The sequence below is a fragment of the Struthio camelus genome, chromosome 7, assembly GCF_040807025.1.
Source record: "Struthio camelus isolate bStrCam1 chromosome 7, bStrCam1.hap1, whole genome shotgun sequence".
NCBI classification, from domain to species: domain Eukaryota; kingdom Metazoa; phylum Chordata; class Aves; order Struthioniformes; family Struthionidae; genus Struthio; species Struthio camelus.
The window spans coordinates 39,550,069-39,567,846 of NC_090948.1; the positions used below are offsets into that span (position 1 = coordinate 39,550,069).

At 51.6% G+C, this 17,778-nt stretch overlaps 1 protein-coding gene across 2 annotated transcripts in view; it reads right to left on the reverse strand.

The window, feature by feature from the left end:
• Positions 1–17,778, reverse strand: part of CDH23 (cadherin related 23) — a 227,241-nt gene that overhangs the window by 104,043 nt on the left and 105,420 nt on the right. For both annotated transcript variants that reach the window (XM_068950920.1, XM_068950919.1), the window contains exon 9: positions 11,523–11,601. In XM_068950920.1, the coding sequence (XP_068807021.1) occupies positions 11,523–11,601 (79 nt within the window). The remainder of the gene's footprint in view (positions 1–11,522; positions 11,602–17,778) is intronic.

The window sequence follows — 17,778 nt, forward strand, 5'->3', positions numbered from 1 at the left end:
ATAGCAAGGAAATAAAAAGGGGGAAAAATAGCCAATTTTGCTCTTGAGTTCTCCCGGTCGCTCACAATCTCTGCCCCTCCGTCTCTGTATAATTTCTCCTTCACCCCTTGCTCTTTCCTTATGTCTCCATCAGCCTCCTGACCCAGCAAAAAGTCCCAGCCCAGGCTAAGTGCAGCTTAGCTCGATGTGCAAACAGCAACGCTGGCTGATGGCTTTCAAGTGTTTTTTCTGCTCCATCGCTCCCGGCCCCTCCGTGTCCTGGAAGGGAACTGCCACCACCGAGGCTCTCCCAAGCTGGGCGTCCCATGGGCCCTGATGAGCAGGGGGAGAACGACCCAAAGGAGACCAAGCGCAAACAGGAGATGTGGCAGAAATTAAAACGATGGGGACTCGTGGAAGGAGGAAGGGAAGGGAAGGGAAAGGATGAAAAAAAAGAGAAAGTGGAAAAGCAGAGCACGCGAGGTTTTTAAATACTTGAAGAGTCAGAAGAAAAATGAGAATAATAAAAAAAAGGACAAACCTTGGGACAGAAAGACGAATAAATACAAGAGTGCCATTGAAAACGACCACTGCCACTGAAAATCACTGACAACAAGGGTAAACTGAAGAGGCATAAGAAAAGAGGAAAACATTCACCAGGTCCACAGGAAGCATAGGAGTGCCGCAAGAAGAAACCCCAGCTACCCCTTGCAAGCGAAACCGCACCGCCTGCCCACAAAGTCGTCCGCGGGAAGCAGCGCGCCGGACCTGGCGCCCAGTCCCTCCCGGGAAGGCCCGTCCTGCTTGCTTTCCCAAACACCCCATAACTGGGATAAATTATAATCATTTCATAACTCGTGCATTTTGGCAGGCTCATTTCTCTTACCTGGCAGGGAACAGAGTTGCTCAGGAAACACAAGTCCGCTCTCTTGTCATGATAAGGTTTCTCAGGTAAAAGGAGGAGGGAAAGTTTTCCTCCTCTCGGTGTGGGCTCCTCACCTGGGGTACAGGGACAACAGCAAAGGGAAGGGAAGGACCAACACAGACGGCGCCGGACTAGGAGCAACGGGACGGATCACGACAGCCCATTCAGAGTGTTTTTCCAGGCTCACTGCAGAACGGATGGTAACATAGGCATCGTTTTGGAGAAGCACTGCTATAACGAGGGATTTATAGATGGGGACCATAATGTTTAATTGCCCTCAGCCAACTCTCTCAGTTTAGAAAGACCGTTAAAAATACTGGCTCAAACCCAGAAGGGGGGGGAAAAAAAAAAAAGACATGGATGTCTCCTCCTTCCTCCCCACTCCTTTGGCCTTTGAACGTTGTTCAAAACCAGAGGAGGGAGAGATGTAGCTATTCTCCATCTCTAGCGAAGGGACCCATCAGCCAAGGGAACCCCGTTTCCCCTGCACAGGCCAGTTTTCCTGCACCCCCCTGCAAAGGGCCATGCGCTGCACCCTCGAAAGGACTTGGACTTGCTGAGCTGCTGAACTCGAGAGTGAATGACTTTCACGAGATGTGAAAGGGGAACCCATCACACACCTTGTGCTGGATAATTTATTAATCAAAATGTGCTCCGTCAGGGCTCCTCGGCACTGAAATAGATGCCGTTGGATGTGGTTCACAGAGTCGGCAACAGACACAGTTATCATCATATAAATAGTCCATCAGCTGCTGTGACCACCTCACTGCTCTTCACCTTGAGTTTCTGCCCCCGTGCAATACGTGGAGAAGGGCTTCAGGGCAGCTACCCTGCTCTCTCCCCTAGCTCGCCTCCGCCCTCTCACAGACGAGCTCCTCAGACCCTGCCCCCTGCTTAATTTCAAAGGGAACAAGTTATTTCCAAAGGAAAAATGGTTACAGCTTGCTCTTTACATCTTTGTGTGAAATCAAGACACTGCGACGTTGGGCTCTGGAAAAGAGCGCCCACCCTTCCCGTTCCGACCTTGGGCGTCCTCTTGCTCCTGGGGACATGGCTCCCTCTGGGGGCCACTAATTCAAGATCCAAGATGTGCGTCAGCCCTCCTACACACACGACCATCCCGTGGAACAGATGTTTTTTCAGCATCTTGCCCAAAATATTTAATTGCCTATTCTAGCACCACAGGCAAAACTTCTCATCTTAGGGATTCACAAAAAAGCTTGTATGAAATGCCAGTGCAGTTCCCTTTTTTAGAACCAAACACGGAGTATGAGAAAATAAACCGAGAGATTTATCACCTGATGCACAAAGCCCCTAGCAAAGTCAACAGGAGCTACGGTTAGGTATCAGAGAGAAGAACAAAACCCACAGAGTTTAAAGGTTCCTGATCCGAGCGTAATTCATCACGTTAAAGGATGCTGAATCTTGGACCACAACATCTCCCCTATGTATTCTCAAACGTGCTCAGTGGTTTGAACAGACAGCAAATAACCAGCACTGCTTGGCTTAGTGTGTTGGCGGGACAGCAAACCTTAATGCTTTCCTACTCACTAAAACTAGAGACTTTCCTGCCCAGCAGCGAAACCTCAGGTGGCAAATCTTGGAACTGGGAACCGGTAACTACACTCTGCATCAGTATTCATCTTACAGGCACTGCTTGCTTGCTGCTTTGCCCTTTCTGTATAGTCACTTCGACTTTATCTAAAGCCGAGCCTGTGAAGGTGGCGAAAACCCCCGCCGCTCCTGTAAGAGCACAAATAACCAGCTGCATGGTGAGACTCTGCTCACGGAAAGTGCCTCGGAGGTCTCCCACACAAGCTCCTGCTCAAGCAGGACACGTCTCAAGGGTTAACTGCCAAGTATGAAAACCTTCTCTTCCTCACATCCTTCCTTTGTTCCGTAATCACGAACATCACCTTAAAACGAGCTATGGGGAGACCAGCCAACACCTGGATCATGAGTCAAGACAGCAGAGTAACTCAAGAAAAACTACCGCAATTGTTTCTGCTGTGAGCGAACTTGCAGAGTTTGTACAGAAATGAAAAATCCTCTTCCCCAGACAGCACTTGGCAACTTCTGCTGGTGGCAATGTCAAAGATCCTCACCATATTACAGCCAGGGAGCGGGGAGGAATACACAAGTGCGATACAGGAGACTACCGCTCACGTGGGCACAACGCACAGGAATACCAAAGGAAAAAGAAAACCAAAGAAAATGAAAGAGCTTTGTTCATTCCCACCAGGTCCTATTCTGGGCCCACCGTTTTGCCCGTGCTCCAAGAATGAGATATCGCTTGTAAACGTGTCCTCATTTCTGTAAACACAACAGTTGATCCCTACTCAACTTGCAGGAGATTTCCTCCTAGTCGAGAGGGAACAGAAGGCAGCACATGTTCCCAAAGAGAACATGCCGTTTGGATTTCCATCTCCGAGCGGTGTTTGCAGGACACACTTTCTGACTGCATACGAAGTAAGCACAGCCATAAAATGTGCACTTTCTTAACGGACACTGGGTCTGTGCTGGCTTTAGAGACCCACAAAATACATGTCTTGCCTCTCCCGCCACAGTAAGCAAACTCATCGAGGAGTATGAAAGAGGGACCTCGTAACAACTCAGTCGGCTTTTAACATGACAACTACATCTTCAGGCTCAACGTCTTTCAGAAATTCTTCCATTCAGACTTATATTAACAAACATCTCAGAACACTTAATTTTTTCCAACCCAGACGCAAAGAGAGACAGTCCAGGCTTGTCCTGAGCCAGCGGTTGCCAACATCTCAAATACGTTAAATCCCAGGAAGTTAAACAGAAAGCTGACGGAGGCAAGAAGCCAAGGGCTACAGCAGCAGCCACCATCCCTTCTTTGCGCTGCCTCATCCCCTTGCACTGGCAGCGTGGAAAAACAGCCTTTGATGAATCACTCGGCGCGAGGCTCTTTTCCACCCATCAGCATGTCCTCCTGCAAAAATGTTCTGCTATGATGACGGCCTTTAAATCACGCTGGAAGGCCCTCCCCGCAGGCGTAATTTATGAGGACTTTAACATCCTAGCAGTTCACCAAGTGATCCGAACGTGGGGAAAAGTCGGCACAAGGTAGGCCAACCGGCAACGGGGGTATTGAAATTAGCAGGCCGTATTTCCTAGGCTTGCTCTCCTTTCTGATGTCCGGTTTCAGGGATTCAGGGAAACGGTTTTGTCCTGCCTTTTTTATTAATTCAAGTCAAGCGCACAGAGGGAGGTCTCAGCAGCTGAGCGCTGGGAGGTCTCTTTGGCCACTTCATCTTAGCTCCAGAGTTCATGCTGCCTTTCGGAAGGGAAGGCAGCGGGGGACCCCGCGTCCATCAGGCCTGTGCGAAACACATTCTGAGAGCTATTGCTTTTATTTCTAAATAATATTTAATTCCTTAGCAGGAAAAACAGAAGGCAAGAGAACAGCTATTTCCAGACACGCCTCCCAGTTGCTTTTGCAACTCATACTTCTACTACACTGTGCAAATAATAATTTTTAATTCACGTTTCCCTCGGGATGCGCCAGCTTTAGGAAGCGAGCGCTTTACCAGAAACCGCATCTCCTAGAGGAATCAACTTGCAAAAATAGATGTTCTAAGGGCTTCTGAAGCGCCCTAAGCACCAGCTACCTGAGCGAAACCGCAGACCTCCCTTCCCCTCTCTCCTCCAGGACTTTCCAGCGCCAGGAAGGACATATGGATTGCCCTTGTGCAGGCTGCCTGCTGCCCATCCATCACCGGACCTGAAATTTGTCAGTCAGGCAGAGATTGACATTTTGGCATCGCCGGCAGCCGCTGCTCTCGCAGAGCCCCCGAGCCCTCTCTTTCGGTTTAACCCTTCGACGCCTGGCCAAGCCGCACAAGTCACCTTCCCATCCCCGCGGCAGGAACCCCTGTTTTAATGACGCTGGGGAGAGCAGCGGAGGATCGCAGTCCCCTGCAGGGGGGTTTGGTCCTTCCCGAGCTTCGCCAAAATACAAACCCTGACTGCCCCAAGCCAGTCGCTGCTGGAAATCAACTGAAGCCCCGCTCCTATCGACCTGTTGTTTTTCCCTGCAGTCACAAATAAACTAGGTGTACGGCATATGCCGGCAAAGGGGAGCGCTGCTCCAGGGCGGACGTGTAACGTTCAGCCTCCACGTCCGTCTCCGCTTCAGTTCCTCCTCCCCGTAGTTTTAGTGGGGCCAAACAGGGCTGCTTTGCAAAAGCACCCGGCAAGCCTGGAGACAGCAAGACACCCAAAGCGAAACGGATGCTTTAAAGCGCTGGACTGTAATTGCACCGTACGTTTTCCTAACAACAGCTTGCGGGCCCAAGCCCTCTCCCGCCTATTAATTAAATTGCCACTTAATTCATGATAAAAATCCCACTCTCAAAGAACCAAAGGATTCCCCGTTCCCCAGGAGATGTTCAGTAGCAGCAACCGTGAAACGGCGCAGCTGTCTCCGGGCCCGATCCTGCTGCGGGCTCCCGGGGTGCTCCGATTTGGGCGGCGCTGCTGGCCGTGGGTCGCGCCGGACGAGTGGGAAGGTGCAGGGGCGCGCTGGGAAACGCAGCTCTGCCCTCCCGCAGCATCGATTCCCGGTGCTCTGGCCGAGCGTGTGCAGCCGGAGCTGTGCGAAATCAATTTCTTCCAGATACATTTTGCTCTTTCCATAGCAAAGGCGCTTCCTTTTCTAAGGAGCAGCCAGCGGCAAGCACGGGGAAGGGAAGGAGCACCGCTCGTCCGGCAAAACCTCGGGCAGCGCCCTGCACACTCGCGGTCCTGCTTGCCCCGCGCGTCCCCGACGCCTCCCGAGGGCACAAGCAGGTGGAAACACGGCTGCGGTGCTCACCCGCTGACATCCAGCCAACTTGAATTTCCTCTCTTGGGAAGCTAATGATGTCCCGAACACCCACCACGCTTGCCATCATCTTCCCATCACCTGTTGCAGCCGGCGTGCCTCTAAGAAAATCAATCTCTGTTAGACCAGAGAGTTCCCCTAAATGAAAAGTCTTATCTAGACCAGGTCATGTTATATAACAAGTCACTTGCTTTGCCTGGGAAATGAAAGATGATGAGGCAGAGTCCCCGGCACAGAGGCTATCTCCATAAATCTGCCAAAAGGGCACCGTGGATTACTTTGCGGGATTAATTATCTGTCCTTCAAACAGAGCCCTGACCTCAACGGCTGAACATCTCCCACCTGCCAAAGCAGCCCGGGAACTTCCGAGCGAGGGGCTGACTTCCTACGGCAGAGCGAGGGCAGGCCGCTGGCTGGCGGCGCTCTCCGTTTCGGACAGCCTTTCCCCGGGAAGAGGCGAGGACCTCCATACCCAGCGTCATCGCTTTCCCTGCTAGAGCCTCCCTGACTTTTCCAGGCTCAGGCATCACTGCTTTTCTCTGTTGCTTTTAGTTTTGTTGACCCACTTTCTAGCTTCCCTAGTTGAGTCCTGTCCCAGCGTGCCTGGGAACAGGGCTCCAAACTGGAGAAGTGTTGGAGGAGACCCCAGTGGGAGAGACAGCTCAGAGCCCTGCTCTAGCCAGGCCAGCGCGAGAAGAGGTCCTGTCTAGGAAAAGCAGCACAAAAATTCCCACCAGGGCCATCGTGGTTCAGCCGTAGCAGTGGGAAACCTGGTGCAGACAATCATCTCGGGTGGCTTTTGGTGCTACACGGTGGAACTTCAAGTTTTCAGTTTGCTTTTCTTTTAAGATGACGTTTTACACCGTGGTCAACTCACTCCTTTCAAAGTAGCGTAAGGAAGAAAGTACGTGTTTTCACGGAGTTAAACACTCCTTTGACTGGGAGGAAGGGGGAGAAACAATTTAGTGGATTTTCCATATAAGGAACGGCAATAAATCCATGAGCTGGGCCCCGGCAGGCAGGCTTTTCTGCCACAACAGGACAACTCAACCAGGTCTAGCCAAAGACGTGACGCAGCTAGATCAGGGCTTCTATACGACTTCAGACTTAATAGCCTTGTAAGCTGACTGCATAAAGTTAGATCTTATTTTATGTGGTTATGGTTAATCTTTTAGCTTTATTGTTTTCCTGTCATAGGAGAACCTTGTGCTTGGAGATAGCTATATAAATAAGAGCTTCTGCAGTATATCCTGAGGTGTGTGCTAGCACACAGCTAGGAGAGGGCTGGAACCGAAAAGGACAACGGCAATTTCAAATTAATCTTTATCGCCTACCTCCAAATCATACTAATGGTCTCGATATTAATACCCAAGGAATGATAAACATCGAGGTTGCTTTTCAGCAGCCTCACTGCCGTTTGTTCGACACAGGCACTAAAATCTGAGGGGCCAGCACTACACGGACAGCAGGACTCCTCGGGGACCCGGGCAAAGGGCTTCGCCCTTCCTTGCCCCAGTCTCCCCACCTGGGAAATGGGAGCAACCTACTGTCATCTTCCCTCCCGAACGTGAGCTGAAAAGCCAGGTATAATTATTACTTCTCCTATCCGTTTTCACTTTTGTTTACGGTCGGTTTCTAATTTAATTTGCTTCCCGATTCCCATATGCTAGACAGTTTTTCCAAAATTGCCGTAAAAATTTACCAGCTCAGGCACAAAATCTGCTCACTGACCTTTACCGTCGTGATTGAGGATAACGACAAATTAATTAGCCTTTACCTGCCGGCCAAAAAAAAAAAAAAAAGCTTGCCTTGCATGAACCGGATTTTGGAGCAGATACTTCTGCGCGGCATCTTTCCCCTTGCACGGCAGGCCGGGAGCCCTGCCACACACCGCACTGTCGTTCCCTCCCAGCATCCCAGCCGCGCTGCCTCGCTGCAAGGTGCTGGTGTTGACAGGAGAACGACTGCCGGCCAGTTTGGAAAATACTCTGCAATTCTTATGTTCCCAGCTTGAGAAAGACGACAAAAAAAAAAAAAAAAGCAAAGCGGTTTAATCACTCGTGGCTTTGATGTGTTCTGCACGATTCTCTAATGTGATAGCTGCCCACCCACCGGGATAGGTCTGGGGCGGGGATTAAGCTCTTGGCATATGCAAGCAAATGCAAGCACGTTTGCGCATATCGGAAGGCCTGTCAACGCACACACCGTCACCTCCAGAAAGCTCCCAAAGCGTGGCTCGCTCACTTGCACGATCCCTCTGCTGGGTGCTACAGCCAGACTGGCGGGTAGCGGGGCACGGAGCAGTGCTCAGGGGATGCTTGCAAAGTGGCATCACGGCTATTTTGCAGGAAACCCAAAAGATAAACGTAAAAATAAAACCATGCGTGAACAGTCTAGGCAAAAATCCAGGGACCAAGGTTTTGCTTGCTTGATTCTTTACATCAGCCTTGACCTTCCAAAAAGAGCAGCGAGCCTGATGTAATCATGATCTGACCTGTGCATTCAGCAAGTTAGCCCTCTGTAGGCTGCACTGTTGTTTCTGCAGATTTTAGCCATCAAACACAGCCCCGGGCGCTGTTTATATTGCATTAGTGCTGACAAGGGAAAACAAGATACCTAAAACACAACTGCAAATTAAGGGGAAAAGCGTAACATGAAACTAGAACTTCGTATCTGCTTCTGCAAAACCATCAGGTGTTTGCATACCACAGAGCTCGAGGAAGCTCTGCTCCTAGCCGTGCGCAAGGCTGGGAAGAGCTCATTTCTGCCAAGGGCCTGGCAACCGGCAGCAAAAGCACACACCTCTCGGATGAAAGCTATTAAACTCCCCAGAAAACAGCAGCGTGCTAAAGGCCCTGCTTGCCCGTCAGAGCGGTCTGCAACCTTCACAGGTCCTTCTGCAGCTCTGCCACTGCCTATGCAGGTTCAATGCCTGCGGAAGAGCTAAACAGGCAAAGTCCCAGCGATTTTACCGCCACGGAGCCCTTTACTGCTTCCCATAGAGCCTGCTCCAGGAAAGGAGGGATGGACATCTGGGAAGCCCAAGGAGACAAGAAAAATCAAAAACGTAACCCCAGATGCTCCAAATCTCAGCCCGGCCACACTAGACAGGAGGGAGGGAGAGCAGCAAAGCAGGCCTTTGGCAGCAAGGGCTGGGAAACCTGTTTTGTGTGGCAAATCGGAAAGGCTCACTGATAGCAGGACTACACACCTATTCCAAACTCAAGCACCAAACCAGCAAAGGAGATCGAAGGTCAAAAAGAAACTCAGAGCAACGCTTTGAAACGATATTCTACACAGACAGTCTGCAGAACAGTCACAAAAATACCCAAACTGGGTATCCATCTAGCCCAGGATGCCGCCTCTAACTGTGGCCATAAGCACCTACCTAAAAAAAGGGAGTAAGAAGAGGACAAGTGCACTCTCCTGGCTGCTGACCATCTTCAGACTTTGAGAAGAACCCCTCCTTTTTTTTTTTTGTTTTGTCCTCTACCGTGAGCTATGCTCCTACGAGCTTTCATTTGAAGCCACCTTGTTCTTACGTCAAAAAGCGGGTTTACAGCCAGCCCTATAGTTAATCAACCCACCCTTCCTGCACCACGCGTGGGGTTCACAAAACCCTCTGATCTCCCCCCGCTTGGCCACTGGTAACGAGACATCTCCTTCTTGGTCGGTGGCTCCAACCGCACTCTGGTGAGGAACTGCTGAGGGCTTTTGCAATCCTCGGGGGAGTTCAGTGGCCTCTGTAAAATCAGTTTGTGGTTTCACGCCAACCTCCAGTGAACAAGGGCTCACATCAGTAAAAAGTCCCTGCTGCACTTTGCCCAGTTTGATACGCAAAATCTGGAGGAATCTCTCAATTAATTCATGCCAGGGGTACATTAGAATAACTTACAAAGAGATTTAGAGAAATAAATAATCCTTGCATCTTCAAAGGCAGACTGACCTGGATACTTCCAGCCTGGATCAATGGGCTTGAAAGTTAGGATCGAGTCGCCTTGACTCCAGAGGTTGATTAAAAGAGTATGTGAAACGTGAGGCTTTGAGACGGGGACACCGGGAAACGACTTCTCCGTGTATAACTTAAAGGAGCTGCCAGCTCCTCCAAGCCCCTCAAGCACATGGCACAGTGGGGAGAAAAGGGGCTGCTGCCACTTCTTGCTCTGACGTTTTCCCTGAAAGCAACACCAGAAACGGGGTCATAACTCAGATCCTCCAAGCTAGTCCCTTGCTCCTGGGTTACTCAGACTAGTCCATCTGCCCCAGGGCCAGAGCCCCACCAGCTCTGTCCACCTGCAGCCCAGCGAGCCCATGGTCTGCCGCGGGTACGGCAGAGGCTTGCTGAACTCAAGGCATCTGAAATGAGACCAGTCCAGCTCCCCCAAACTGGCCTTTCCAAAAAGCAGCTGTGTTTCATCTGCAAACACCTGCCTGGACTGCTTTGCACCTGCCTCTTTTACCCTCCGGAGGGGTCGCGGTGAGCCAGGGAGCGAGACGCCGTGCAGGAGGACATCGGGACGAGAGGCCGGCAAAGGCGCTCCAGGCTCGCGAGGCAGCGGGACGGCTCTCCCCAGAACAAATCCCAAAACACGAGCATGAGGTTCGGGGTCAGGCATCTCCGACCGACCTTTCTTTGAATTTTTTGGGCTCTCGATACCTGAATTAGGAAACGGCAGCGAGGACCGGCGCGCGAAAGGCGGCAGCAGTTTCGGTAAGCTATCCACACGCGTTGCGGAGGGCTCCCTGGGCTTCAGCAGCCACCCGTGGAGGCAGGATTAAGGAACAGAGCAGTCAGGAGGAGGAAAGCCTCCCCCGTTTTAATTAAGCTCCGTTCTCTAGCTCCACGGCCTTTCAGATCCAGCCCCCGGCCTGCCGGCTTGTGCTGCGACCCTGCTGAGTTGGACGAGGTCCTTGCAATTCTTTGCCAGGCCAGGCCACGGTGCAGAGACTTTCAGGAAACCCTGCAGAAATTGCTACAAGCCGCGCTGCCCGTAATCAGTCGTATTCTCTTCCTGACAACAACAATCGCACCGACAACAACAGTTTCACCCCGTGCTCTTCACAGGTCTCCTTGGCGGCGTTTTGTGAAGCGGAGCTGTTTGTTGGCGTAGCTTCAGCTACCCTTGGGGCTCCGCTCTCCCACCCCACCGTCACCTGCGCGCTACGTCGGGATCTCCAACTCACGAACGCAGACGCGTGCCCACCGCGAGCCAGGCTCCCTCCGAAAGCAGCCCGGCAGTGCCGAGATGCCTAACGGCTCTGCTAATCCCCTGCTGCAGGTCTCCGGCGCGGGGCGTCCTGCCTCGAGCTAGCAAAAACGCTCGCAGAAAGGCGACCGGCATTTGCCGGTGGCGCACCCGAAGAAACGCACCCAGCGCCGACGAACGCATCCAGCGGACGCGCGAAACGTGCCTGGCTTGTCGTTAAGACCAAAGGGGTTCCACTAGGAGATGCTCCCAAACTCATACGAAACAGCGGCCTCCGCTCAAGGAAAGAGGGATGCCCCAAGCGATGTGCTCTGACAACGCTGAAGGCAAAAAACGCTTTTCAGGCAGGTATAAAAGCTTTCACTCGTGGCAGTAGGCTACGGTAATTAGCAAGAGGGAATCAAAAGAGCTGAGACAGGTGAGCAGAAGTACAGCTGAGGAGAAACTTAGTCAAACATAATTTCTCCAGCACAGGGAGCACAGACAAAGACTTAACAGAGAGCCTGGTCTTCTGCCCCCTCCAACACAGGCCACTGATGGGCTCCCGGCCGCCACTCACCTGAGACGATGGTGTAGCCGATTCCCCTGGGACGGCCCTTGTCCTGGTCAACCGCCGTTATCATCCGCACGGTGGTACCCTGGGGAGGGACAGGAGAGACGCACGTTGCAGGCGCTCAGCCCCCTGCCCCGCTGCAGGACGTTTCCCACCTCCGTCCTCCCACAGCCATCGCGCGGGAGCAAAGGGGTGAACCAGAGCGCTTCTGGGGCTCCGAGGACACGCGGCCACGCGAGCTGAGCCACCCTAGCACATCGCCACTGCCTTCTACTTATTGCAGCGGGCCACATGCTTATGAAAATCAATTCACAGAGAGGACAAGGCATCGCGTAGGCGAGTCCTACCCCAGCTTCCCCAGGGCAGCTCCGACTCGCAACTCATCACCATCCAGCTTCCGTGCGAGCTGCGAAACGCTGCCAATCCACCCCTGCGTTTAGCTTGCAATGCTGAGGACAGGACTGGCACAACACGTTCACTACCACAAGGCCACCGAACAGGTCGAGGCTGACTGTACGGTACGTTTGTACCGGGGCAGGAGTCCACAGGGACTGAAGACAGCATCGCCAGGCTCATTTCCCTGCTGCTTGGCTCCTACCTAGAGGATGTAAAACAGGGCCAGCAAGGTGAGCACAGCTACCAGTGCTCGATCAAGACAGGGTCACTTAACCCCGGAGCTCAAAGGCAGAAAGCAAAGGGAAGAAGAAATGAAAGCGCAGCACAGGCAAAGCCGAGATGCACTGACTTGCAGCACCGCAACTGCACGGGCTGAGACTCGGGTCGGCAGGTATGCGCTCCTCAGCCACGGGAGAGCTTTGCGTTTCGTAGCCCCTTGAGAACCACAGGCAACAACGCTTCCTCACCGCTAGCTTCAGCGATGGTCAAGGGACTGCTTTTATCTACCTACTGGATTGCCAGCTTCAAAGGGCCCTCTTCTCCCCCTGCACTCTTCAAACCTGGGCGACAAGGGGTGCTCGTGCTGGCCGAGGGTGTCCAGCTGCACAGCTGGCTGGGAGAACTGCAAAGTTTTTAATAGAAACCTGTAGGTGGAAGGAGGGTTGGACCGAGGGGATTGCCAACGGACAGGAGCTTGGGCAGCTGTCGCCTCCCCCACCTCATCCTCCAGCCTGCGGGACAGGCCTCTTGGAGGCCAGCAGGTTCACAAGGCCAAGAGCCCCCAAAAGCTTTGAAGGACATAGGAGCAGGGCAGGATTCTTCTTCAGTTCTTTAAATAAAAATATAATGCACTTATGTCAGCTCTGTAGCTGTATTTCCCTCGCTGCACTGCGGTGAACCCATGTGAATACAAACACATACACACACATATAATTAATGTAGCGTGAAAAAATTTACAACTCAGCTGTTCTTGTTTTCATTGGTTGATTAACAGCGGGAAAAGCAGCAATTTTTTTTGCCCTCAAAGAAAATGTCAACAGAGGCATTTGCATATCTAATGAGGGAGCAGAGCAGGACAGTGGTGTTGCACTTGCCCTGCAATCCATCAGCTAGAGGCCAAATGCTGGTGCTATTCTGTCTCCGTATTTTTCATTTGGACAGTCTCAAAGGTTCTGCTATTTATAATGACAGCTTTGCAAAAGCAGGTAGGTGCATAGCAGCAACCTAAAAAGAGCTGACCCTCTGCAACAGTGGGATGGACCCAGCCAGCAAAACATCTCCATCACAGCTTATGCTGGGAACCTTGGGAAAGCTGCTGAGACATCACCAGCGGGAACCGGAGACTTGCTGCCCGGGCTGCTTTCAGGGCTGTGCGCTGACACCGTGAAGCTCCGCGGGCAGGATGGAGATGCTCTGTGACTGCCTGCCATAAAGAAGGCTTCTCGGGCCAGGCAGATCTGCCCCATCCCTGATCTCCGAGGCTATTTCAATAGACTCCTTAAGTAAATCCACACTATTAACTGAGAACATTAGCCATAAATCCTGGGTCACTGACCTTTGAATGGCACTCGGCTGGTGAGGCTCAGCAGCCACTAGAGAGCCTCTAAATCACTGACAGCAGCGCTTGCCAAACTAGAAGGGCTAAAAAGCACAAGAAGAGGGGGAAACGAGAACAACGGATCCAGAGAGGAGGGCAAGACAAAGCAGAGAAGAGAGGCAAGGAAAATAAGAACAAAGAACAGAAACTTCCAGGCATGCAATTCAGCAGGCACTTCCCCGACATATTCTGCTTTAATCTACCGCTCCCGCGGGGCAGGCGCACGCCCCTGGTTGCTCATTGCCAAAGCAAGAGCTCCTCCATTGCAGGGGCAGTGGGTGAAGGCACTTGGCCTATCTGACAGCTCACTCATCGCCTGTCAAAAGGGAGGGAGCCACGCAGAATGATGTGTCACCTGCCGTGCGGCACATCTCAAAGGGAAGGCAGCTGCGGGAGAAGGCAGGGCCTCCGCGATGGCCGAAGAATAGCAATTGGCCTGCTAACGCCACGGCCGCCTTATCTGAAGGAAAGGTCCCTTTTGTAGGTGCCGAGGGAAACGACTGCCGCCGGAGTTAAAAGGAAGAGAGCAGATGCTGCAGAAGGGAAAGTTTAGGAGGGGGGGAGAGGAGATCTTGTTCGGATATCTCAGCAGCACGTGCCATAGAGCCGTCCACAAGAAAGAAATCATCCAGATGTCTGATCGTGAGAACAAGGGCTTCTAGAACAAGAAAAGCTGAGGTTTGTCTGGTCCTTGACGAGCCCAAGATGATGGTATCCATGCTGCTGGTTTTGGAGGCTGTGGGTCTCCCTGTGTCTCCTCCTTTTCCACAAGCCCCTTCATCAGGCCTTGGGATGAGCCACGCTTCACCTGTTGTAGGGAAGCACGCGTCGGAGCAGAACTGAGCTCCCTGCCGTTCCTAGACGCTGTCTCCTGGAATCACGGCAGGGGCAGGGACCTAAGCACCTCCTTGCAGCCCACCTGGTCTCCATCTTTGCTTCTTTGTAAGAGGCTTCCAACATCAACACAACTATCAGACCCCAGCTGCCAGGAATGCAAGGTCACTCTAAGCATCCACACACTACTTTAGGATCAATCTTGAGGTCTCCCTTCTCTCTCAGAAGGCTTCAGAGGAAGAGGTTGAACAAGTGTCTGAGAACAGGCATAAGGTTTTATCCATGTAGTTGGTGGCAGTCATTGGTTTTATGGTTAGCGGTAATAACTGATGCAGAGAGCCTCAGAGCATGACCATCATCACAACGAGTATTCCTATTCAGCATGCTTCAGAGTGAGATGGCACGAAGATATGATGTGAACCAGGACACTTCACTCAAGGAAGTTACACTCATCTATAAGTAATTGTGATGATCGTGAAGTGCCCAACATCCCAGCACACCTAACTAACCTGAGGCCAGAACACACTGGGAAACAGCCAAAACCAAACTAAACCCTTGTTCAATGCAGTCCCAAGGCAGAAAAGGTTGGCCTCTCACCAAGCACATCTCAGCCGCCTCCATCTTCTCTTCCAAAATCCTACTAAACCGTGACACCATTCCTTTGGCGATACAGGTCTTGGTGTGGCAAGGGCACGAGAGGCTGTGCCCAGGCTCCTGTGGCAGCCAGCAGTTGCACCCCTAAACTGGAGAGGATGCTCCCACTGTCTCCAGAGAGATCCAGCTGGCAAAGTTTTCAATTATTCCTGGAAATCCCAAGCTGACTTGCCATGCCGACAGCTCTGCCTGTGGCTCGTCCCATGTAGTCGTGGGCTGATGTGCAGCTCCTGAAAGCTCCCAAAAGTCCTTGACATTTCTTATAGCAAGTAACAACTCACCTGCCCACCACATGCAACAGTGATTGCAAGGTAAGGATTCAGGTGGTGGGTATAAATTGAAGCACCAGAACAGAATAACTCTCTCCCTCTAGGGAAAGAGGGAGAAGATTTAGAAAAGTAATAATCTGGAACAGTCTGTGCTTAAAAAAAGGCAAAGAAAATAAAGAATGGCACATTATCCAAACAAAGTTTGAGGGTTTTTTGAAGAGGGGCAGGGGTAAATCAATCCTTTTTTAATAAAACCCTGAGCTTTTAATAAAGTGTTCACACTGATGGGCCGGAAATATTGTAAGAAAGAATTAACTTGGAGCTATTGATACTCTAGGGCAAAAATAGCACTGATTCTACATTATTTCTTTAACCCAAGGAGTTTGGGGAGGGAAGAGGGATGGTGATGAAGAATTAAAAGTATTTTAATGATAATTTAAGTGGATCTGTACCATGCTATAGCAAGGGAACACATCTGCTCCTCTTGGAGCCGAGCACAAACGGCTTTTGCCCCCTCCTGTCTTTGCGCGGCTTCCTGTGGGATAAAACACACTTCATGCCTCTCAGCCTGTCTCCGAGCGAGTGGATTGCTCCCCTTTCACTCCCCCAAAGCAAAGCTGTGATGGTGCTTGAACCCTGCACCGACGGTGGTCTAAAGACAGGGGCTCATCAGACCATCAGTCTCCTGGTGGGAAAGGAGCAGCCAGTCGTCTTGTCCAGCTCCCGTTCACTTATCTGGAAAACATCAGAGACCCTATCCAATCTGCAGATGTTGGGAGGACGGACACCTGAAAAGGCGCTGAGGATAAAGAGTACCACGGGTCACCACGCTTTGCCACTGCTGCAGACAGCTTAGGTGCACTTGGCTACCCTGCGAGAGGTGTCCCAGGTGTCCTGCGCTGATGAACAGCATCAAGACAGAAGATACAACACCTCTAGGGAAGGCAAAGTCTTTCCCTGCTGCATCCTCTTCCCTTTGCCCGATAATGAATTTCTTTCTTCCCGATGTCCAAAAAAAGTACGTGCCCAAAATGCTCCTGAACTGTGTTACCAGATCCTGGTCTGAGCAAAATTAAGAGCTACAGCAGCCCTTCTCTCCCCTCTTGCACCCCACCACCCTTTTTCTTCTTCTTCTATTACAGGATTAGGGACTTGAAAGGCAAACCGCAGCCTGGCATTACGGCAGGAGGAGCCAGTGGGAGGAGGAGGGGGGAGCACTTCAGAAAGCTGCCACGGCAGATTCGGAGGCAAAAATCCTATTTCTCACTTCTTAATTCCAGTCAATTCCAGTCAAAGGGCTGATAGAGATCTGTTTGCAGTAATTTGCTGCAGTTTATCCACTCTTTTCACCTTCTATCGGCTCTTCACCGACGGGCTGGCTGACATGCTGTTACTCGAGTGAGGAAATTAAAATTTGATGCAATAATCCCAAATAAGAAGGATTTTATTAGGTAATGTATACACTTTAGATTAGGTATTCTCGCCCGATACATAGATAGAGGAATACAGACATGCTGTGCACCACAGATAAAAAGAGAGAAAGCGAGAGACAGAGAGAGAGAGAGAGAGAGAGAGAGAGAGAGGCGCGTGGAGCAGAGGGGCCCTGCAAAGCCTCAGAAATCTGCTCTCTAGATTTAAAGCTGGGATGAGATGTCTTGAGTGTACGCTAGCCTGTTGTGCCCCAACAGCGGGGGCAAGCGTCACCCACAAAGGCACCGCACGCTATCAGCTTGACCTGGGCATACAAGAGCTCATTTTAGCGCAAAAGTTGACTGAGCCTAGGTGCCTCGGCTAAATCTGCAGAGCGGTCCTGTCCGTAGCAAAGCCGTTCTGCAGGGCCACAGTTGCTACTCCGCACGTGTGACGGGCTCCCTTGGGTGGCAAGGCAGAGCTGATGAAAAAGTTCACGCTGGAGAGACTCGTCATTAGAAAACACGCAGGAAAAAATCGAGCTTTCCACAGAAAACCACCTGCTTGCAACAGCAGCCGAGTTCTCCCGTGAAGGATGGGTCTCTGGGTGCAAGGCAGAGTGGTTCAGCTTGCCCCCTCCTGCAGCAGCACACCTTCAGGCATTACTACCCATAGTACTGGCCATGGTTAGCAGTCTTCCTCTTTGCTATGACTCAGGTTGCACCTCCTTGTCTGGTAGGCTTAGCATCCACAACGCCGGAGAAAGCAACAGTGTCCGCAAGTCCTTCAACAGCTCAAGAACGGTCAAAACATCCTCAATAAATAAGGTGGAACCGGGATGTGAAGCTGTGCATCTCCCACTCCAGCTGGGTACCTCACCCAGAGGGACAGCAGCCATTGTGGGGGAAGAGCGGCTATACATCTTTTGCCAAATCTCATGAAAGCTCAGAAAGATCTTTGGCAGGAGGAGCCAGTGGGAGCTCGTGAAAGCTCAGAAAGATCTTTGGGCTCAGATCCATGTGGTATGGGACAGTGCTGGGAACCACACAAGTTAGCGTGAGACACCAAACCGTATGCCGCTCAACCCAAGGAGCAAGGCAGG